General features: G+C 32.8%; 1 protein-coding gene across 1 annotated transcript in view; it reads left to right on the forward strand.

Moving 5' to 3' along the window:
• The window catches only part of LOC143246674 (uncharacterized), a 128795-nt gene extending 108216 nt beyond the window's left edge, over positions 1-20579 (forward strand). Inside the window, exons 3-4 of the mRNA XM_076493753.1 lie at positions 8293-8432; positions 18786-20579. Of these exons, the coding sequence (XP_076349868.1) occupies positions 8293-8432; positions 18786-18984 (339 nt within the window). The 3' untranslated portion in view covers positions 18985-20579. The remainder of the gene's footprint in view (positions 1-8292; positions 8433-18785) is intronic.
• The last annotated feature ends 3821 nt before the right edge of the window (positions 20580-24400 follow it).

The following is a 24400-nucleotide window of genomic DNA, read 5'->3' on the forward strand; positions in this document are numbered from 1 at the left end:
AATATGTTAAGTATTATAATTTATATCAAACAAGTCTTAGATTTATGTTACGTACGTTAACTTATGATTTCAAATAGTCGTAACTTTTAATTTGAACTTAGAAGCCAATTGAATGTCGATATGTATTATATTTATGACACCTGCCAACAAGATTGACACACACAATTTTCTTTTTTAACAAAAATATATTTTATTTATGAATGTACAAAAAACAAAACAATTTATGATAACGGTTATTACAAATAATGGTTTATATACAAAGGTTTTACAAACTTACAAACAATATTGAGCATTCTATCCGGTTTGGAACTGAATATTTTATTGACTGTTCACGAGGAATGAATTATTTATGTGTTGATACACGGGTACACCTCCCTTCACGCTAAGGAAGCTAGTGTCTGCACACCTGAGTTTTTTCCCAACGAAAATATCTAACGTCCTCGTAGAAATACTACTGTACGAAGTTAATTCACTTACACTTGTAACGTGCGAAATCTATAAACGTTCCTGGTTATATATCTGTACTTTTCCGATTAATAAGCGTTTGTTACAATTGTATCTTCCGAGGTTTATAGTATACTGACTGTAGCAAACCAACAATATTAACTGTCTCTCCGCGTGTTGTTATTACTCCATTTTATACTCATTAGGCGAGACCCCCCAGTGGCTCAGCGGTATGTCTGCGGACTTACAACGCTAAAAACCGGCTTTCGCTACCCGTGATGGGCAGAGTACAGATAGCCCATTGTGTAGCTTTGTGCTTAATCCAAAACAACAACAACAACATTAGGCGAGATTCTCAAAAATTCAGCTGGCAATAACACTGGAAATCACTAGTATTCCACAGACACACATCGCACATCGTTGATTTCTAGTTCAAGAAACTTCTTGAAATTTAGAGAACAAGCAGGACTTTCGCAATACACATTTAACAATATACGTTACATGTATTTCTAAATATATATTAAACTGAAACAAACAAGGATAATAAAATAAGTACATAATAGCAAATTCGTTACAAATATCAGAGTAGTTGGCATTATACTGACTAAAGAATAAGACAGAACCTCATCTAATATTATACATCTAATTATCAGACTAATGCCTTCAAATTTCACTATACGTGGATCACATTTAATAGGAAGAAAGCACAAAATTCCATTGTATCTGCATCAGTGAGACGTTACAGAATTGTTTTACTGCTAGTATTTTAGTTTCTTTAACCATCTTTTCCACGAAACATCTGTTTACTTCAAAGGAACGTTTTAGTCATGTGTATTCGTCTGTTTCAAATCATTCTTTTTGATATTGTTATTAGTACAAAAAGATATGTTCAGCTTTATCGCAATAGTGTCACAATAGAGGTAGGCCCTCTTTTATAATCATAGTCTTTCCCTAGAGACGAGGGCGTTGTCCCTGATTGGCTGAGAATATTGGTTTAGGGACCGTTTCTGTTCTAAATTCTCAATTATACAAGACACTTTCGGGAATATTGTGTTCTTTGGCGCTTCATCGCTGTGTAGTTCTATTTTGAAGATGTATACACATGTATAAAAATATATCCTCAAACCATGAATCTATCCATAATAACAACACATTGTTTATTGGTATGTAATTTATGAAACAGAAATGTAGATGTTAAATATGACCGACACCTTTAATTCCAAGACAATCTACAGTAGCACTTGCTACATTACTTTAAGCAGACAATTTCTAATAAATTGAGATCACCTTTAGTAGTTTACTCACTACCCATTAATTATTTAATTAATTATAAACAACCCATTTATTTATTTCATAATCAACGTGAAAGCTACGTTTTGCAAACAGCATCAAAAATATTTTTCTCGTGCCATTTTCTATGTGTTCTAATATACCTCAACAAGAAGTTAAAAAACACGGTATATAACAATTACCGGACTGTGACAGTCATAGCTGATATTAAAAGCAATCTAAGATTGTTGTATGTCAAGTTTACAAATAATTACGAACTTTAGATTCGAGAGTTTAAAATATGCCAAAAAACAACGACGGCTTCGGTTGTATATTAAATTAGGTGCATCTGACAAGGATATATTTCAAATCACAGAATATCTAAATGTCAAACCCAGATTTTTGATATACAAATATTCTGATAGATAAAACTTCATCAACATTTTGAGCCAGTTATGTGCAAGCATAATGAAGGTATAGCGTTTGTCTGAGATTAAAGTAATGCATTAGACAGATCTATAAAAATAAACATTCTTCCTGAAGAATAATTGATTCGCCTCAAAAGAATTTCATTACATCTGAGATAAACAAGAATCCATGTAGAATTAATACACCTGAATATGACATGAGCTATGAGGTTGTAAGTTTTGTACATCTTATGCTGTATGGTCATACATTTGCCATATGATCTTGTTGTATTTAATATACCAGTAACATCTGAACTTTGTTTCTCAATTGTTATTTGTTGAAGGAAAATTAAATATAAAAACTGTTACACAATCACAGACTATACAATATCCACTTTATGATTTATTATGTGAATTCAATATTGATGGACCTAAGGCAGCCCAGCTCTTAGCGTATCGGACTGTGACATAAAGTTCCATTAGTATCAAAAAAAAAAAAAATCGGGCTCCACACTTTGGGAAAGTGGGTGCATTATAGGTGTAACGGTTAGATTCCACTATTCTGTCTGAAAAAGGTAGCTCAAGTATAAGCAGTAAGTGATGTTCACTGTCTGCCTTCCCTCTAGTCTGTCATTTCTAGGGACAGCTAGCTCAGACATCCTCGTGTAGCTTTGTGCAAAATCCAACAAACAAATAGAGGAATATAGCATTTCTCCCTCTAGAGGCGAATCGTTCTGTTTGAAATAACTTATCATTTTAAAACTTTAGACTGCCACCTATAGATCCCCGTTGGCTCATGTGGTTGAAGTATTATAACACTGAAATTAAATTCGATATCCATGCTGGAATAGCGCAGACAGCTAATCGAGTAATTTTGCACATACAAAAAATGATCACTACCTATCGGTCATTGTGAATGATAAATGTATTATTTACTCCAAAGACCTTTATACAAACACTGCGATACTCATAAACATTTTTTTCAAAGTCAGTAGCATGTCCTTAGGAGGTCAGTAGATATCATATTGTTTGGAATTTAAAATATGACGAGAAATAAGGAAAAAAACATACAAGTAGACACAAACTTAATCACTCTTTAGAAAAAAAGCAACATTTTAAAACCTAGTGATTTACAAGTTGTTAAAACCTCAGATAGATCTGGACCTAATAATTCATGGTAACATGAATTAACAGTGACACATGTATTTAAATGTATAAAATATACTTTGTATGTTAAAAGTTGCTGCAAGTAATTAAGCAGGTGAGATTTCTTGAATGAAATAGTGAAAAGGTCTAGAATACGTTTATATGTATAATTCGAAATGCTTATCAGTGCGTAAGTACGCGCTTGTTTCCAAAACACCATACTTTCCGCACGAGTTGAGAGAACGCAGGAAATCATGCTCTGCATATCCTAGTTGAGTATTTAACCGTTTACCAGGTATGACGTGTAATATTTTCAACATCTTGGTTTGTCAATTAAACCGCAGATTACTTTGACAACATGATTGGATTGTAATAAAGTTAGTTTCATTACAAAGAGCATTAACTACATTAATATCAGGTCTGTGATCAAACTTCTATGATCTGTCATTACCGCATGTTCCCCGCCTCAATCCCACACCGTTAATCGTATCGATTTTCGTTAGCCGTTCCAATAATGCCATATAAGCTTTGATGAATAGCTTTGAAAGTTTTGCAAATAAACCTGTAAATGATCATACGTATATCCTTTTAAAAAATTGCACTTTTCTTTTTATCCAAGGAAATAAATGTTGTTATAATGATGAAATATTCGGAAAAATGGACAAAAACTAGCATTTTGTATTGTTTTTAAAGTTCCTTGGTAATATGGTTAGTGAGAGAACACTCGTACATCTAAACCAGACTTGCTCACTCAGAAGAAAAAAGTGTTTACTTCTTGCATATCAAGGGTCTCTTCTTTTCTGACATTTACCTGACGGATGGCCCTTGTGCTGATTGCCTACTTCCTTTTATGCATATGTTCTACAAGTAATAAAAATAATTGACATTAATTGCTTTGCTGAAATATTTGCGCACAACACGGTTATCTCTTTCAGTATTTTCTTTTTAAAAGAAACGTTATATGTTATTTTCTTGGTTTACAAATATTCTCTGAGATAATTAGAACTTGTATTAACACAAGGAGTAGGCCTAACTTGGGATGTTGGTTAGGGCGTTCGACTTGCAATGTACGGGCCACGGATTCGAATACCCGTCACCAAACAAACACGCCTTTTAGCAGTGCGAATGTTTTAACTTACTCTAAATTCCACTATTCCTTGGTCAAAGAGTAGCCCAGGAAATGGTTAATAGGTGGTGTTGACTAGTTGTCTTCTATCTTATCTCTAACTTCTAAATAAAGGCGGTTTGTGTTGTGAGCCATCCAATAGCTTTGCACGAAAATCAAACCAAGTACTAAATGTAACAAAAACATTGCAATCTTAAATCCACTCGAAGATGAGTCACAGAAGCTATTTCTATCATCGTAAAAGTGTCTGGTGTTATCATTCATAAAAAACTTTAGTGTCTCAAATGAGGCATGCCATAACCTACCTTTATTCGAAACCTTACAGCCTCGCTTTGGGTACGTAGATGTTGAGGCTAGTTTCTAAATAGCTTTTGAACATAATGGACACAGAATATTCGATAATCTGCTGATAAAATACTTACGTCAATTGGTTCTGGACCGAATTGTAACCTAGCACGTGACCAAGCCTCAGTAGTCAATATCTAGGCTTTTATGTGACATAAATAACAATTCTTTTCTTATAATCATAATAACTGTATTGATTAATAGTCTAAAATAACACAAGAAAGTCTTTCATTAGATTTTATTCTATTCAAACATAAACTGTGTTTCAAAATATTCTAAAATAAATAATACAGACGCCAAATTTCGCCAAAACTCACCTGATTATATCTAAATCAATGTTACTTGGGGAATATTTTTCATTGTTAATATTATCTTATGTTAATTTCAAATGCTTTCTTAAAACAATAAAGCATAATGTCTGTATGATAATATTACCTGAAGATGAGATACTGAATTACGTCATCGAAATGAAGAGAAGTTTAACAATGATATTAATATTATACTTCCCTCACAACGTTGTTGTTAAAAACACCCACGAGTTGTTGTTGACGTCATTCGTAAGTTGTCACGTTAATTTTTATCGATTTTTAAAAAAATAATAATTCAATTTTCACTGTAATTTCTCGAATTCAATCTTTTCGTTAAATATTTTGGTAATACTTACATTTACTTACCATTATCATTTATTATAAGCAACGATGTTTCTACTTCAATGAGTTTGATATTTTTCAGTTGTTTATTTTGATTATTTTTAAAGTATATTCTAATGTTACGTAATAACGTATTTTTCCACATTTTCTGTTAGCTATCATCCCACGGCATCACCAGTTCTAATCTATATTTTCGATTGTTTCTTTGCGTATACATTAAAAGCTGCTTTAGAAAGTCATGGTATGTGCACACCAAAATATATTTTACTCTTTAGTGAATACATTTAAAATGTTTCACTTACCATGTCGTGTGTGGTTAAAATAATAATATACATATTGGTATTGATAATGTCTTCAGTACGCATCAGTTTTATAGTCTAAGTCTTGCATATTATTGTTATTCTCAAGATGGTTAATCATTTCACGTTTCTGCATCTATTTTCTAGTTCAGTTGTCCAGCCTTCCATAAGGATAATTAATTTTCAAACTTTCTATACAGTTTGATATTTTACATGAAGCACGAACTGCGAGCTATAACAACGTTTATTTTTAGTTTATACGAATGATGACTCTTGCTTAAAAGCGAGAAATATACTATTTATAAGAAACATTTGAGATATCACGAATATCACTGCAGATTCTGCTGTTATAAAATATTTTTATTCCATAACCAAAGCTTCAAACGTTTAGAAGTTTTATGTTTATTTTCCAGACAAATGATATATCTAATATTCTGTAAATGTTGGCATTACCTTATCTTTATGTTACATAGCAAAATATGTCTTTAACGTTCTGTAAAAGCTGGCGGTAACCTGTTTTTATATTATATATAAGTAATATATCTAACATTCTGTAAATGTTGGCATTAACTTGTCTTTATGTTACATAATAAATGATGTATTTAACATTCTATATATCTTGGTGTCAACCTGTCTTTATATAATATACAAATAACACCTCTAATATCCTGTACGTCTTAGCTCTAAGTTCTCATTCTGTTGTTAAGCTGTGTTCCTAATGTTATTAATGTTTTGTTGTTAAACTGTCATATCTGTAACATAAAAAACAATTTTCTTCTTATATACTTGATGCTCTTCGTAAACGTAACCTTCTTTGATAAAACTACATAGAGATATAAATGAAAAAGTGTGGATTCATTTTGGTTGTTACATACAATTAGGCATCTTTGTGTTCCTTTTTTATATCATGTACCCATTGGAAGTCAGGTATAACAAAAATATAAAAACTGAGCTGATGAGACGTTTCTCCTTTGCAGCAAAACGAGTTCTATGGGTTTGCGGTTGTGACATAAAGAACAATGAGATATTGTTGCATTTTGCTTTCTCTTGTTTCTTTTACAATTATTTCTGTTAACAAGTACAGCTGCATTTTCCTATGTGTTTCATTTATTATTATATTCATCACATACAATAATCATTCAGCACTGTTAATCATACACTCGTACTGTTGTGTATCCAGTTAATATTTTAGTTTCAGTCTGGTCACAAATATGTTAGAAGTGTGTGTGTGTGTGTGTGTTTCTTTTAGCAAAGTCACCTCGGGCCATCTGCTGTGTCAACCGAGGGGAATCGAACCCCTGATTTTAACGTTTTAAATCTATAGACTTACCGGGAATCGGACGAAAACCTGCGCTTTCAACGTGGTATGAACGATGTCGAATGTTAGGATATCATAATAATAAAATATCAAGTATCAATTCATGGGTGTTTACAGTTAATTTCTAAATCTCTCTGAATTGTCATGGATGATGTCGTCATAGACCAAATAATTATTTCGTGTTTCAGAACAGCATCATTTTAATGTTGTTGTTCCTAATGTTAACAATGTTAACCTCAGGGAGTTGGAGAATGAAAAATGAATAATCATGCTATTTCACAGGACGACATACATTTCAAGTTAGCGGACATAGTGAATGAATTTATATGCGATTGCACTATTGATACGTTCACCGGGAAACCATCGTGCTCGAATACTAAATGTGTTGTGGGTAGCCCTAGAGAGAAGATATGTGCTTTAAACATGAAAACCTTGCAAGAGTGCCTCTTGCATTTGAAAATACGCTGCAGACTTATTGTCAAAATGCATGATCGTTAGATAGAACGTGACCGGACGTGGCTATATGAACTATAACGACTTGGTATAGTTCCAAAACGCTTTGATATAACATACTTGATTTTTATGTTATAGTATTGGATAGAGAAATTAAACTGCTGTTGCATAATAAGTCGTGGTCGGGTTTGCCAAGTCCGTGTATTAGGACATTTTCTTTTTTTTTATAATGATTTTAATATCTGTTAATACTTTGTACTACAACAGCTTTGTTAACAAATCTGGTTGTTCAAGTGTTTTATCTTTATTACGAACTTTGGTCAAAATAAAAATGAGATGACCGTCGCATCGCGTATAAGAAAAACTAGAACTTAAATCTATAACTGTTTTCAAATAGAATTGATGTAATTTTAATTCAATATGAACTTGTATTTTTTAGTTTTACTAGAAGAGACATTGCCTGTCAGATTATAATTATATAATATTATTTTTAAACCAGAAATTTTTGTTGTTGTTGTTATAAGAGTAATCAGTTTCTAAACGAGTTTACTTCTACTGTTTTATATTTAAGTATCTTGACAAATATATTTGTCATAATAACATCAAGACCAGTAATTCAAACTGCTTATTAAAATATGAAAATATAAATATTGTCCAAGTCGACTTTAATAAATAATAAGGTATTAAACAAAGCTTTATGAAACTTTGTGAAATTAAAGTTTATAACGTTTGATAAGCAATTAAAAATGGATGTATATATATTTTTATAAGTGATTGTTAATTATAATATTTAATTTACATGCTATATAATAATTATTATATACGAATCTTATAGATTAGAAACACATCTAATGGATATTTGGGAACTAATGGCCAATTGACAGTTCATATTGAATGGCTGGAATCTTTATTTTTGTTTGGTGCCATCTACCATAAATATGACGACCTGTGTCGAATTCATGGCCACCAAATGCGGTAAGCGAAATGTTATTTTGTTTTATTTTAAAAATACGTTTCAAAGAATTAAATTCAAACGTGTAATTTTAAAAAGGTGTATTTTTTATTTTAACTGATATTTAGAAAAATCGGGTTTCTAAGCTAAAAGAAGAATGCATAAATTATTCACTTTCGTACGATCTCACTGCGCATATTTCACCATGATGCATAAAACGAAACGTTGGTAAAATAGAACCAGTTGGAAAATTATTATATGACGCATGGTATTCTTAAATATTTTCATAGGCCATAGACAAACTCGGGACATGTTTGAAGTTGATCTGTTTTATATTATCTGTCAAGACCTCCACTATACATATCAAATAGATTCATGACCAGAGAGTTTGCTTTCAAATAACCAACAAACGTGTTATGCAACCTTTAAAACTTGCCACAATTCTTAGCACACCAGTACTATAAACTAGGATTACCAGAACTCACTATACACATTCGTTTACACTGAAGGTCATTTGTTACCGCAGTTAACTTAGTCTGTGAATCCTAAACTGAAGTCTTTATAACATGTTGAAATTCTAATGTATACGTTATTTCTGCGCAACATGAAATGTTTCATTACACTGTGTTTTGGTACCATTCTTGGAAATATTTGTAAGCATATATGTTTAAAGAAGTTATTTTTCTTCTTCTGTAACGCAATATATACTATTAAGTTATCGTTTCGATACAATATCCAAAAATAAGAGTGAAATATAAATAGTGTCAACAAGACCGTTTCGCGCAACCGCAGATGAAAAAAGATAGACTAAGAAACTGTAAGTAATGGAATATATATTCTCATTCAATATTAGTATTGATCCGTTAATACGACAGCTGTTTCTTCACATCAAGTTAGTATTGATAAATTATTTCTTCAAATAATTGAGGTTTATATCTTTATACAAAGTTAAAATTATATCTGTTACTTCTAGAAAGGTTTGAGGTTATCTTCATACAAAGTCAGCATTAATGTGTTATTTCCAGAAGAGCTTGATATTATTTTCTTTTTACAAATTTGGTTTTGACATGTATTACTTCTTGAAGAGTTGTAGGGCTATTTCTTCATGTTTCTTATGTTTGCTGTTGTTGCATAGGGGACGTAGACAGCTTTTGATACTGAATTTAGTGTTAATATAGGATAAAAGTTAAAAGAAATTGCATTTTGCTTATCATAGTTGCGGGATGACCTGTTACAGGTCTCTTAATGAATTGTCCTGGATTCTCCAGCTGACCCATATTCTTTTTATTTTTCCATTCCAATTAGCAAAAAGAATATCCCCTCTTCAAAGTTATAAATCCACAAGTTGAGCATATACTAGTTATCTCAATGTATATAAATGTCGGAGAGAGGTTACATATCCAAAAGCGACTCATTTTCGGTGACATAACACTACTTATGAAACGCTCTTGTTTTAATATAGCTTACTAAACTCCCTGTATTGTGTTATGTATTATAATTTATTTCTGACGAGTCTTGAATTCATTATGTTACGTATGTTAACGTATTACTATTTCATATAACCGCAAATTTGCATCTGAATTTATAAGTTAATTAAATGTTAATATATATCAAATTTATGGTATTTGGCAACAAGATTAATACACACAATTTTCTTTTATAACACAAACATATGTTAATATATAAACAAAAAATACAATTTATAATAACAATTATTAGTAATAGTTATACAAATGATGGTTTGTATATAACAGTTTTACAGTTTGATTCACTGAAGTTGAACGGAAATATATGAGCGTACCTGGTCAAACTCTGTAGTTTATCCATTTAAGTAGACCTTAATCAAAATTGTAGCTACCAAAGCCTATAGCACCCTGACTGTAGGTAACTAATAGTATTATTCTACTATTGTCTCTCGGTTAGTCGCTTTTACATAACCACGCGAATTTTTGAAGTTTCAACAATGTTCGAAAACGAGCTAGCGTCTTCGTGAAACGAATATTGTTGATTTTACTCTCAATGTCCTCCGGTGGCACAGCGGATTGTCTGCGGACTCAAACCGGTTTTTGATACCAGTGGTGGGCAGAAGACAAATACCTCATTTGTAGCTTTGAGCTTAATTCTAAAGAAACAAATTTACTCTCAAGGGCCCGGCATGGCCAGGTGGTTAAGGAACTCGACTCATAATCTTAGAATCGCGAGTTCGAATCCCCGTCACACCAAACATGCTCGCCCTTTCAGCCAAGGGGGCGTTATAATGTATCAGTTAATCCCACTATTCTTTGGTAAAAGAGTAGTCCAAGAGTTGGCGGTGGGTGGTGATGACTAGCTGCTTTCCTTCCAGTCTTCCACTGCTAGATTAGGGACGGCTAGCGCAGATAGCCCTCGTGTAGCCTTACGTAAAATTCAAAACAAACCAAACCGAATTAAACTTACTCTCAAGAATCTTCTATAAATTTATAAAATAGGCGAGACTTCTGCAATACATATGCAAAAAGAAAACTATATTGCAACAAAGGTAGGTATTAAAATAAACATATATAATGGTAAATCCGTTACATTTGACATGAGTTTATTTGAGCAAATCACATAATTTTAACTCTGTAGGATATTTTTCCTTGGGCAATTTGAGCAGCAAATTCAATAAATAAATATCTATATATTTATCTATATATCTATTATCTATATGTATATATACTCTTCAAAAAAAGAAACGCAAAAGGCAAAATTTGAGACATATTGTTAACAAGTTTATTCCGGGTAGTTCTGTATGACATGTGTGAAACATTGCACATTCACTGCTGAACATCCAAAGTCTGCAAATGCGAAGTCCACCCTCGCTAGTTGAAGTTTAACGTCACTCAACGTCAATAACGAGTATGCCCCCCGTGAGCATCAATAACTGCATGGCATCTCCTACCCATGGAAGCGATGAGATGACGAATCACATCCTGTGGATTGGCTGTCCCCTCAGCCTGCAAAACTGCTGCAAGCTGAGGTAGAGTATGCGGTTGAGGTTGTCGCCGTCGCAGACGTCGGTCCAACTCGTCCCAAAGATGTTCGATGGGATTTAAATCTGGTGATCTGGAGGGCCAGGGAAGAACGTTGATGTTGTGGTAAACATCATCGTTTAAACTCCAAGAAACGATGGAGTTTCTTGTCTTTCTTATAGATGGAGTCTATCACCGGATCTAAACGAATTCTTGAGACACCTCAAGAAGACAGTGGTGAGTCGGGCTGTGTGAGGACGGGCGTTATCATGTTGATAAACGTCGTTGACGTTCACCATGATGGGTTGCACATGGGGCCTAAGAATCTCGTCGACGGTTGCGTACGGTCTGATCGGAAATCCTACGCAGCTCTGGTATGGTTGAGGCAGTAGACGTCGCACTGGTGGTCTTATCCCGAAGGTGACGTCACCGGATGTAGCGATCTTGTGCGGGCGTAGTCACACGAGGTGTGCCAGATCGTGGACGGTCACGAGTTGATCCATGTTGTTGGTGACGATTCCACAGCCTTGTGATGGTGCTTGGGTGGACATTCACAGCTCTAGCAACATCTGATCGAGATTCGCCTGCTTCCAAGCGACCAATTGCGTTGTGCTTCAGTCAGTCTTGGCGGAACTGTATTGCGTGTCGGTGGCTTAACACTGAGCTATGGAAACCGAGAACCCGTCACTTTTATAGGGATTTTGCACATGTTGCACTTGCAAAACATGCAGATCTCTCATACAAATTTATTGGACACGAATGCGTTTTGGCGAAAAATCCGATGTTTTCCTACGTTTTCAAAGTGCACAACTTTTATTGTCACCTTGGTCTGACTATCAGTGCCTTAACACGTGTAACATCACATACTCTGAGCTTGTAACGTTATTACATATATTTTTATTTAAAATAACAAAAATATCCCTTTTGCGTTTCTTTTTTTGAAGAGTATATATATGTAGTTGGATACTCCCTCTAAACTGTAAAAAACAACGGGTGTAAATAGTCAGATCCTCAGAACAAACAAAATGTTGATAAATAAGTTAGAGAATATTTAAAGTTGGATGTAATTAGGCTCAAGTAGACTTAACCAATTAGGTTTAGGTAGGCTTAACTATTTACGCACAATATCGACTTCCATCATAAATAAATATAATAAAGAATAGCTTGTTTGAAAAGCCCTTGACACTGCATTACTTAGAAAATTAACTGAAACTTTTTTTTTGAAACTGATTTACTGTTATATTCTTAGTGTCCATATACAGAATATTTATACCCAGTGTACCGTGCAGTCTATCATTAAAATGGATCACATCTCTTAATTTCTAATCCTAAATAGATTTTTGTATCTTATAACACCAACTCTACCTAAGTATACACACACACACACACACATATATAGCATATTTCAAGCATTATTAACTCTTAGAAGCAGGTGTTGAACACTGCAGCAAACTAGGCATTTTTACATTACTTTCTTAGATTAAATCCTTCAGCTTTCCTTTCTTTATATTTTGGAATGCTACATTAAGCCTTACTTTTTTCATTTAATATTTATAAAAAAGAATAATATACAACTTCTCTGTTATTTAATTAAAAGTTTTTTTTGAAGTAATTACGTTAATAGAAGAAATGCACGTGTTCGAACAGCAATAAGAACAAAAAAGAACTACTTTTCTTTCTGTATTTATGTTGAGTAATCGTAATAAAAGTCCTTGGAATTTATGAAATAATACTGGTAAATTCATTTACCTATATTTTTTTATTTCGCTGGGTCCTTTAATTTGATTAAAATCGCTCATGAGCTGACTGAATGTTCGACTTTCTTGTTCGAGTATGTATATAAAACTTGATTTTATATACTTATAAAAGAGTATAGAATGTTTAACTTTAGAATTTAAGCTCCGATATTAAATATATTGCTAGGCCTAGCATGGCCAAGAGGTTATAGCACTCGACTAGTAAGCTTATAGTCGCAGGTTTGATTCCTGGTGACACCAAACATGCTCGCCCTTTCAACCGTGGGAGCGTTATAAGTGACAATCAATCCCACTATACGTTGGTAAAAAAGTTGCCCAAGAGTTGGTGGTGGGTGGTAATAACTAGTTGCCTTCCCTCTAGTCTTACAGTGTTAAATAAGGGACGGCTAGCGCAAATAGCCCTCGAGTAGCTTTGAGCGAAATTCAAACCAAACCGAATATGTTGCACCTCTTTAGAGGATAACAGTTAAGCATGATATTGGTTAAGAATATACTAGAAAACAAAGTTTTAGAGTATTTTATGACAGAATAAATGTGAAAATATATACTCCCTTATTTTAACAACTTCGTTTCATTGGACTTTATGATACCTTCTGTCATCATGAAACATAATGGCGGGGATTATATAACAAGTATAATAGTTACACACTAGATGGCTCTCTTTCCATTAATGACAAATGACTTTGGTTGATTTTCTTGAATTAAGCAAAAAGTTACAAAATGGGTCATCTGTGCTCAGACCGCCATGGGTATCGAAACCAGTTTCTACATTTGTAAGTCACAAAAATACCGCTGTAGCACTGGGAAGTACGATTTTTGGTGTAGTACATGTAATTCAAATTTGTTTAGAGTTATCCTGGCTTTCCAGTTCTTACGAACATGATTCAGGTTTTAACTATGACTCTGTATTACAATATAGTATTTAATGATATAGCCAACAGTAGAATTATGCCTACTCTCATTTGTATTTTTTAAACGTTGAATAAATTCAGTTTAATAGTACTGAAACATTTTTATACACAGCGCATTTTTATAGTGATGTTACTAATAGCTTCCCTGTTTTTATTGATACGCTTAAGGAAAATTAGTTTATACAAGTTTACGTTTATATAGAAAGTTCTAAGAATCAGACGGTTATTAAATGAAATATATTTTCTTATGTCCTGCTATTTCAAATGCGTATTCATAAAAGTGCTATTATTAGGTAGAAATAAATGTCAGATTTCTCATGATGACATTTAGAAGTTGAATATTGAGTAACTTATCGTTGATTGGTTGGTTTAATCAAACGTTTGTCGCTTACAAGTTGTCTTAATTGTCTGCTGTTTCATCTCTACTCAGAGTATTTTCGCAACCCCCAAGGCAGCATGGACAAGAATAACTTTCGTCTAATTTTCCTCTATGACTTCAAACTTGGACGGAAACCTACTGAAACTACGAGGAACATCAACCATGCATTCGGTCATGAATCTGTCACTGAACTACAGTTCAGCGTTGATTCCAAATGTTTCGACATATTGATGAAAGTTTTGAAGACCATGAAGATCGTGGATGGAAGCCATCTTCAAATGAAAACACATTAAGGGAAGCAGTTGACACAGACCCTTACACAAGTACGTGAGCTTGCAGAAAAGCTAGGCACAAACAGATAAAGTATTGCCAACTACATGAATGCGATTGGAAGGACAAAAGAGTTGGATAAGTGGGTTTCACATCAGCTGACTGTAGATTAAAAAATTCGGCGTTACGAGACCTGCTCTACACTGCTATTGAGGAACAAAAATTCTCCATTTATTGAACAGATAGTGACATGCGATGACAAGTGGATTCTGTACGAAAATTGGAAACGATATGCAAAATGGCTCGATCGCGAAACATTTCTTAAGGCCCAAGTTTTACCAAAGAAATGTCATGGTGACGGTATGCTGGACTACGGCCAGTATCTTTCACTACAACTTTTTGTCAAGAATTGGACGAAACGCATTGAAAGTTGTGCGAGAGACAACCAGCTCTGGTGAGTCGAAGGGGCCATATTCTTCTTCATGACGATACTCGTTCCCACGTATCAAGGATGACACTCCAATTGAACGAATTGGGAATCGAGGTTCTGCCTCATCCATCTTATTTCCCAGACCTCTACCCTACAGATTTTTCATTTTTTCAAACACTTTGACAACTTTTTCAACAATAAATGTTTTCAAAACCAGGCAGCTGCAGAAGAAGCTTTCAAGGATTTCATTGACTATAGAAACTGATTTCTCCAGCAGGGGCATAAACTGTATCTTTACATGTTGGCTAAAGTCTGTTGAAGCAAATGGTGCTTACTTTGATTAAAGCATGTTTTACAACACTGATTTATACTTTTCCAAACTTCGCAGTTCAAAAATGGCATTTATTTCTGAACAACCTAACACAATATTCTGACTTCGAACTGAGAGTATTTATGTCTTTAAAACCATGATACTTAGTATGATGAAACGTTAGAAAAAATCTGACAAGCTATGGCATTCAGAATGAGGATTTTCTCACTAAAAGCTAGGAATATGTAAAGTTACGACAAGAGCCATGGTCTAAACTTATATATTTTCGTCGTTTTACTCTAAACTTTGGAATATCATATGCATTTATATATACAATAAACTTACGTAGTTTCATGCTCACAGCCAACTGTAGCAAGATTTTTGTTCTTTTTTCCGTGGATGGATATATTTTCAAAATATTTGAAACCACGGTTGTGTATATCACGACAAACGTTGTTAAATAGTTACATTCCAGTACATAATAATATGTATTACGAAAATATTTGAAAAGATAACTTGACCTTTAAACTGTCTAGATTAATTGCCTTGATCTTCGTCTGTGCAGCTTCTCACTTTTGTGTAAAAAATGATCATTCGAAGCACGAGAATGAAATTTAAATCTCTAAACCAAATATCGAAATCGAAAGTTTGACTCTTAGGTTTCAAAAAAAAAAAAATAGGATGGCGATACGCCTTGAATAGTCTGTCTTTTATTACTGGTTTTACAGTTTCTTGAATAGCTTCCAAGATACGGCTTTTGAATTTATTAATCAACAGTCAATTACCAGCATGCTGAGAGTGTAACTTGTGAATTCCACCAAAAGGTAATATAAGTAAAATAATTCATACCCATAATTCACACAGTTCTTTAATAGTTTATACTCCTAATTCACACAGTTCACTAATAATTCATATTCATAATTCACACAGTTCTTTAATAATTTACACTCCTAGTTCACATAGTTGCTCGATAATTCATACTCACAATTCACATAGTTCTTTAATAGTTCATTTCATATTTCACACAATTTGTTAATAATCATACTCATAACTCACACAGTTCTTTAATAATTCCTACTCATAATTCATACAGTTCTTTACTAGTTCACACTCGTAATTCACACAGTTCTTTACTAGTTCACACACGTAATTCACACTTATAATTCTCATAGTTCTTTAATAATTTACACTTCCAATTAACAGAGTTCCTTAGTAATTCATACTCACAATTCACGCAGTTTTTTTAATAATTTACACTCATAATAAACACAGTTCTTTCCATCACTCCTGATAAATTAAAAAAAAAAACAATAACTAATCGCTGATCCTGTAAATAGTTAGCAGATTTGTTGTAAGATATTATTTCTATAAGTTTAATACTAAGGTTAGTGTGAGAAGATTTCTTTATAAAAATATTTCCAAACGTAACAAGAACAATTACGAAGACGAAAGGTGGAAGACTTTCGAAACGTCGTCCTCTACATTTGTGTCTCCACAACAGGCAGTCCCGTCCATTCTACAAAGTTTCATCATAAATACTCTGCCTAGACAATCTATCAATGAATATAAAATAAAAGAACAATTATGGTTGTGCATTCTACAAACCCAAAGAGATACACGCCTTGTTTCTGTTGTTATCTTCCATAACAGTCAAATCCTTCAAACTATGCAATGGCATTTCATGTTTCGAAAATAATAACCAATTAAAAATATTTCTGGTTTCTATCCATAGCGAATTCTCAAAAATAAAAAAGTAGATTAATAAGTTCACTAAACCAGGTTACTGTAGTCACACAAAAATGGCTTTTCGAGAACATATTGTCAATTATTTTGATATAAACTTGTTAAAGTTTAGGTTCTTTAGTTTATAAACCATTACCATCAAAGATTAAAAATACAAATAAAAACAAACTTTAAAATTATATTCTTACTTGATTAAAATATTAACAAAATAGTATTTAATATCTTATCTAAAAATTTAAACAAAATAATTCTAACATCGCACCTAAAGGAATATTTTTAAATCGAAGGCTAATTGAATACTGAACGGTTGGTTCACGAATCATCGAATATATTTTTTTTTACGCGCAAAGCTATACGAGAGTTATCTAGACTAGCTGTCCCTAATTTAGCAGTGTAAACCCAGAGGAAAGGCAGCTAGTTATCACCACCCCACGCCAACTCATGGGATACTCTATTACCGACGAATAGTGGGATTCACCGTTATATTATAACTCCCTCACAGCTGAAGACTCGTAATCCGAGGGTCGCGGGTTCTAATCCCCCTCGCACCAAACATGCTCGCCCTTTCAGCCGTGGGGGTGTTATAAGTGATGGTCAATCCTACTATTCGTTGGTAAAAGAGTAACCCAAGAGTTGGCAGTGGGTGGTGGTGACTAGCTGCCTTCCCTCTAGTCTTACACTGCTAAATTAGGGACGGCTAGCGCAGAAAGCCCTCGTGTAGCTTTGCGCGAAATTCAAAAAACAAAACAAGCATTTAATTAGTTCTATTAGACTGGTGCCAGTGTCTGACGTTAACGGTATACCATTCTGCTTAATTTATTATAACGAAAGTAGTTACATAATGAGGATATATCTAATTATTTGAACTTGATATATAAGATATTTTATACCTAGGACGTTTTAGTTTGATCGGTCTTAAAAACATTCAAAGTTTGTTGAATGTAGCAGTATTTCCTGTCGAACAAAACTCGTTATTATTTATAATGTATATGGAATAATGTATGAACTCCGTACTTGTATTTCTAATTAAAGTTTTTTAAGTAGGTCACTTGTATACTACAAATATCAAATTTAAATAATTTTCAAATAGTGTTTTATGTAATGGTTTCTATATCGCAAGCTATCTTTGCATTAGATTTATACTTCAAAAATGTCAAAAATACATGTATACGTGCGATATATTTAGTCCTCTGACATTGTCACAAGGTAAAATGAACTCAACTTGTATAATAGCTTAAGTGTCTACGGGTCATATCAATATGTACTTTTTCTATGTAACTAGAAAGCAATGTAAGCTAATGAAAAAATAAATAAAATACAATATCATATCCATATAATAACTGGCCGGCATTATGATTTTAATAAGGTAGTTATAGATCGCACGTCATGTTTGAAATTATAAAATATTCCCCTAGAGACTGTTCCAAGAGTATATATGAATTTGAAACATTAACTAATATAGTTTATTTTTTCCGTTCAACATTCAGTGAAGATTAAATGTTTTTGTTTTGTTCGGAATGGGTGTGTCTACCATTAGTTGTTTCTCAACTTAAGCCTAATTTTTATAAATGTTTCCCATCTTTCAGGAGAGAAATTGGAGCACTCCAGGCAGAAAATAACAGCTTAGAACGTGAGCTGTTTAGTTATCAGAAATCCATATCGTTTGCCAACGCCCGTGGTCACCCATCTGAAGACTTACCCGACGATTATTACTCCGGTAACGATGGTTACCTTGATCGCAGTCTATCAGAGGGACAAAGTCTGTCAGAAACTGAGTACGCCTGATGTACACACTGATTTCACACCAAAGTCCATGTTTTCTGCACCATAATTTCCCGTTTACCCTCCCCCAAGTGCCTACCATTACAGAAAGTCCCACGAGACTCAGGAGGTTTCATTTGCTGTTCCGAACCGCACGTTCCAATCAATTTTCATCTCACCTTTGTGTCCATAACAGCATGTGCTGGGGGAAACCTACTCCTGTTTATACTGCACAGAGAATATGTTCAAATTATTAACTTAACTTCCAATGATAATTCATATTCATTTTCTGTTTTTGTTGTACATTATTAATATTACTAACGTCAAATGCACTGACGTACAAAATCAAAATGCCTGGCATAGCCCAGTATTAAGGCACTCGACTCGTAATCCGAGAGTCGAGGGTTCGAATCCCTATCACACCAAACATGTTCGCATTTTCAGCCTAGGGGCGTTGTAATGTAACGGTCAATCCCACTATTCGTTGTTAAAAGAGTTGGCGGTGGGTGGTGAGGACTAGCTGCCTTCCCTCTAGTCTTACACTGCTAAATTAGGGATGGCTAGCGCAGATAGTCCTGGTGTAGCTTTGCGCAAATTTCGAAAACAAACAAACAAAATCAAAAACAGATAGAAGGTCTACAACCATATTTTGAATTTATCCAAAAATGCCTTCAAACCATTTTCGTATTAAGCGAGAGTGACGTAGCTATTTCAAATCCTGAAGTTTCGAACTGTTCTGATACTTATTAAAGTTGTATAAAGTATGTTCATAGTTTTTAGTGATATATATACTTTATTAAAAGTTCTATTCCTAGGCAATCTTTAAATAAATTTATGTTAAAGCTACAGATTTATTCAACTTACTACAAGTATTATTATGTTTCAAATGTTCGTCTGTGTCCAAACAACAACATGATTATAGAAAATAACATTCAATTCACCTGATTTTATATAACTTTTAAGAAGGAAAAAGGTACACCTCATATTGTATTCAAAAGCTACATATAATTTTACATCAACGATAAACGTAAGATTAATTACAAAATTAATTCGACTTGTATGAAAGTTTTCTAAAATAAAGTAAATCATATAACTGGAAACAAACAAATATTTGTTTGAATTATTTGTTTATTTTTGTATCAAGAAAGGACAGAAATTATTTAAGAATTACGTCTAATCACTTTTCTTGTATCTAAAACTATTTTTATAAATTTGTTTTAACAAGTTAGAATAAAGGAATTAGCATATAAGACACGTGAGAAATTAATATTTGAATTTGTCATATAACAAATTATAAAAGCCAAACCTAGAAGTTCATCACAGAATTAAAACTCAATGGCTACTGTTCAGGGTAAGTTGTGTAAATGAACTAATTTTATCATTAATCATCCAACCATATTCAAACTTCTGGGTCAAAATCTAATTATCTCTTTATTTTAACTTTAGATGACATTTTATTCTAAACTACTTATAATTCGGTGAATACGTTGGCAATATTGTTAAAAAAGGTATAAGTTTATGGTATGATACCGTGATTAATGTACAATTTCAGGTATACCCTCTTCTTATAACCTGTTAACAAAGAATCCACTTTTCAAAAAATAAAAGTTTTAAGACAGCATGACAGGATTATGAAAAACTTTATTATAAACGTACGACGTTTCGCCAAGATTTTGTCATCCTCAGTTTTAGCAAGAGCTTATTACGTATGATAATTTGTATTTATTGTTATAAATGTACACAATTTCTGTCATTTCAGTCTAAAATCGATTAGAAAAATACAGTTGTCTTCTGATCAATATTAGATTCAACAGTCGTTATTTACACATTGGTATTTTTTATTTCATACTTTGCACAAATTTGCTTCATAAATATACTATTTGTATTATCGTTCACTGTAATGTTAAATCACAGATATGTCAGCTATTAATTTTTAGTTTCCTCTACCTTACTTTTATATAGCACACATTGCTTAAGCTTTGACAAGATTCTTGTTATCCTGTTAAGGATGTTGGTATATATGTGTTTAACAAAATATTTCCTACACTTATTCATACACATTGTTATTCGCCGATTAGCCTTTCTGCTTCTTTATCACATTTGGGAGCGTGTCAAAGCTTTGAATTATAGTCACATAGTTCGATAGTTTAAATTCTCTTAATGCCCTATTGGTAAGCCAATAGTTATAGTTTGAAAACTCGAAAATATCGAGCTAGCGATCGTATCATAGTGAATTCTATAATGCTTTTTGCACTGTGTTACACGTTTATTCAGCTTCCCCCAACGTTGTTTTCAGGTGAGATTCAACAAAGAGATTTTGACATTCCGGTATGCTATTAAAAGTGAATATATATATATAACAGCATTACAACAGCTTGAGCATTGATATATTGCACTCTATTCACTACATTTCCTAATGATATTAACTTCACGCTTTATTGTTTTAAAAATGTTTGGTATATCTTCTCATTCTATGCGGAGTTTTACGCTTTGGTGGTTTGTTTCTAAAGTAAAACTAGATTTCGCAGAAAAAGAAAATGCGTTAATTAAAAAAATTACTTTCAGTCTTTGTTAATTTTTAGTTTTACAAAAGTTTTCGCTTCCTTGGATTTTTTTTCAGAATATCTTTTAAACAAGACAATGCCACCAATAATGTACAAGATGTTTGTGTTTTCTTCTTTCTTCAACCTTTTTTTCCAGTTATCATTAGATGTATGATGTGTCACGTGTTCCGAAGGGAAGACAAATGATGAAAGTTGTATTTTTTGAATACGACTAAAGTAATATATAATTTGAAAACGATGCCAAAACAATTGTGTTATGATAGGGTAGATTCAGTTTATATTTGAATGATACACAAGAATCATATCTATTTATGAATCATGAGATTACCGTGAGAAAATTCAAGAAATATCCAACTTCAAGTTTGGTGTTTTTGAAGCCTATAGTATCTATTTTTTCTATAACTCTATATTTCTCAGAATCTTTGTAATCAATGAACAATTAGAGAGCGTTTTGGCTAACTTAGTCTAGTGGTTAACACAATTTATATACATTAAAACTGTTAAAGATTACCACCTCTAAGAAAGCATTTTAATTTATCATTTTGGAAAAACAAAAATCTCACTCATCAGACTCAACTTTTCTTAATATTTCTGGAATAATAAGCAGACTACGTTTCAAATATGATAAGGTGTTTGTAAGCGTTCTTTATTCACAACAATCTTTCAAAGAGTACAGAATGTTGAAATCTTCTGTGGTGTGGAACAGCTTGGTTATGCTAGTTAAGCCCAACCATACAAAAATCGCTTAAACTAAACAATTATGCAAATATATTATCAAAAGTCGATAAGTTATTCCTGAAATAAGTGTACGTTTAACGAGAGAAAATTTAATTTTTTATTTATTTATTAATCTTTACACAGTGAGCGTATTGAAGGTAGTAGCATCAATTGATGGTGGATGCCGTATATGGTTAATGCTTCCATTTTTACAGCAAAATGATTTACAGGAAAGCAAATTTGTTAGAAAACAATTTTTTTAACATACTAACTTCTGTAAGATGGACGTAATGAAACCAAATATTTGTACTGTCAAACGAAAACGAGTCGAAATTTCGAATGTTTTTGACACTAAAATTCCTGGTCGGATTATTGGGTAAAAATTACTTTAAAAATTTATTTAGGCCAAGTGGAAAACAAATACATGTTTAGCTTCCCCACCCACTTCCTTTTTGCAGCTGCCCTCCCTCACTTCTTTTGTAAGGTTTTCCTTTATCGTTTTTCTGTAATACAAAGAAACAAAGAAAATTTCTCAATACAAAATGAGACGAACACCGCATAATTTTGCCCCATTTTCTTTGATTTTCATGAATTCTATATCGTTTTGATGATAATATGAAACAAAAAAGACTTCTGTTTGACATGATTTCTTTGAAAACGAGCAGTAGTCATGAAAAAAGGATACAAACTTTCATTCAAAGAGGACATTTTAAAACATGGCCTCTTTCATTCTTTTTTTCGAAAACTCCGGACGTTAAACATGTTTTTATTGTTTTTTTAACTTGGCCTCACTTGAAAGTATTCAAATAATTGCACAAATGGCATGATTACTTTGAAATAATCTTTATCCTAACACTTAACGTATTCGGAATGTTAAAAGGTTTAAGTTGGGAAAGACAAAACCATTATATATGATGAAATAATTAAATATACTTTTCATCTTTCTTGTCTGTATCAAAAACTAATGTAGAGTAACAGAAAGCCCTATTACTCTTAATTTAACACTTATTATGTAATCACAATATAATATATTGTGCATACAACAGCTAAAGCTTCTATACAGTCGTTGTATGTATAGTCTGAGGTAATGTTGCTTGTGTTCTCTTTTACTTCCAACTTGTAAGTTTATTTCTTTGTCCATACCAGCAATTGTACCCGGTATATAATATCTTACGATTTGTGTCATTGGTTATTCCCGATCGTGCTGATGTAGTTTTTAAAGACGTTTTCATTTTCTTGTTCACTATAATGATAATAAAAAACACACTAGGTGAAATTCCAGTGTACTCTTTAGGTTAAGTATTTTCATTTCGAGATGCTGAATAGCACAAGACGAGCGAAATATCTCGACCAAGGTTGTAAAGAAACAGTTAAGTACGTTGTTTAAGCCAAGTACATCTCACAATCAAGTGATTAATAAAATAGAAAGAAATTGCTTAAAAACAATAATAATAAAGCTGATAAAACCCAAAACAACTAAATTTAATTGTTTTGTAATAAATAAATATGTGTGTGTGTGGTTTTAGCTCGGCTGTTTTCTTAAGTCATGTTTAGTTAGCACAAAAAGTTTCACTATTGACTAGCACGATGCCCAAGCCAATCGAAATGTTTCAGGTGTACTCTATATAAGAAGTGTTTCCTATTTCTGTTTTATATGCTACTTCACCATGTTTGTTTAAAACAACAGAATTTCAATTGTGTTACGTGTAGTTTTACAGACTAATATGCACTGACCTTTATCTCAATAAAATATATTTCTTCTGCAAGATACCAAGCTGCATTCAATGGCATCTGTGTCCTATTATTATTATGTAAATATGTACACTATAGAACTTACATATTCTAAAGACGTCTGGAATGGGTATTAAAACTTTAACTAAAATAAAGTACAAAACAACGTTTGGACCTTTTTTAGGCCATATTCAGGTAAAAACGTTTTAATATCCATACCAGCCGTCTTTAGAATACATTTTTACTTCGAGTGGGTTTCTCGAGATCATAACTATCGACCTTAGCTTTGTTTGTACACCTCATTATGTAGTATTTTCTGACTGAAAGACATACACCGAACTTAGTTCTATGTGACATACAGAAGCAGAAGTTAAGTTTGTGTAATTCCATAAAGCAGAAGTTGATTCTGTGACATGTAACAATCAGAA

Source organism: Tachypleus tridentatus, chromosome 1 (assembly GCF_004210375.1).
Source record: "Tachypleus tridentatus isolate NWPU-2018 chromosome 1, ASM421037v1, whole genome shotgun sequence".
In the NCBI taxonomy this organism is placed as follows: Eukaryota; Metazoa; Arthropoda; class Merostomata; order Xiphosura; family Limulidae; genus Tachypleus; species Tachypleus tridentatus.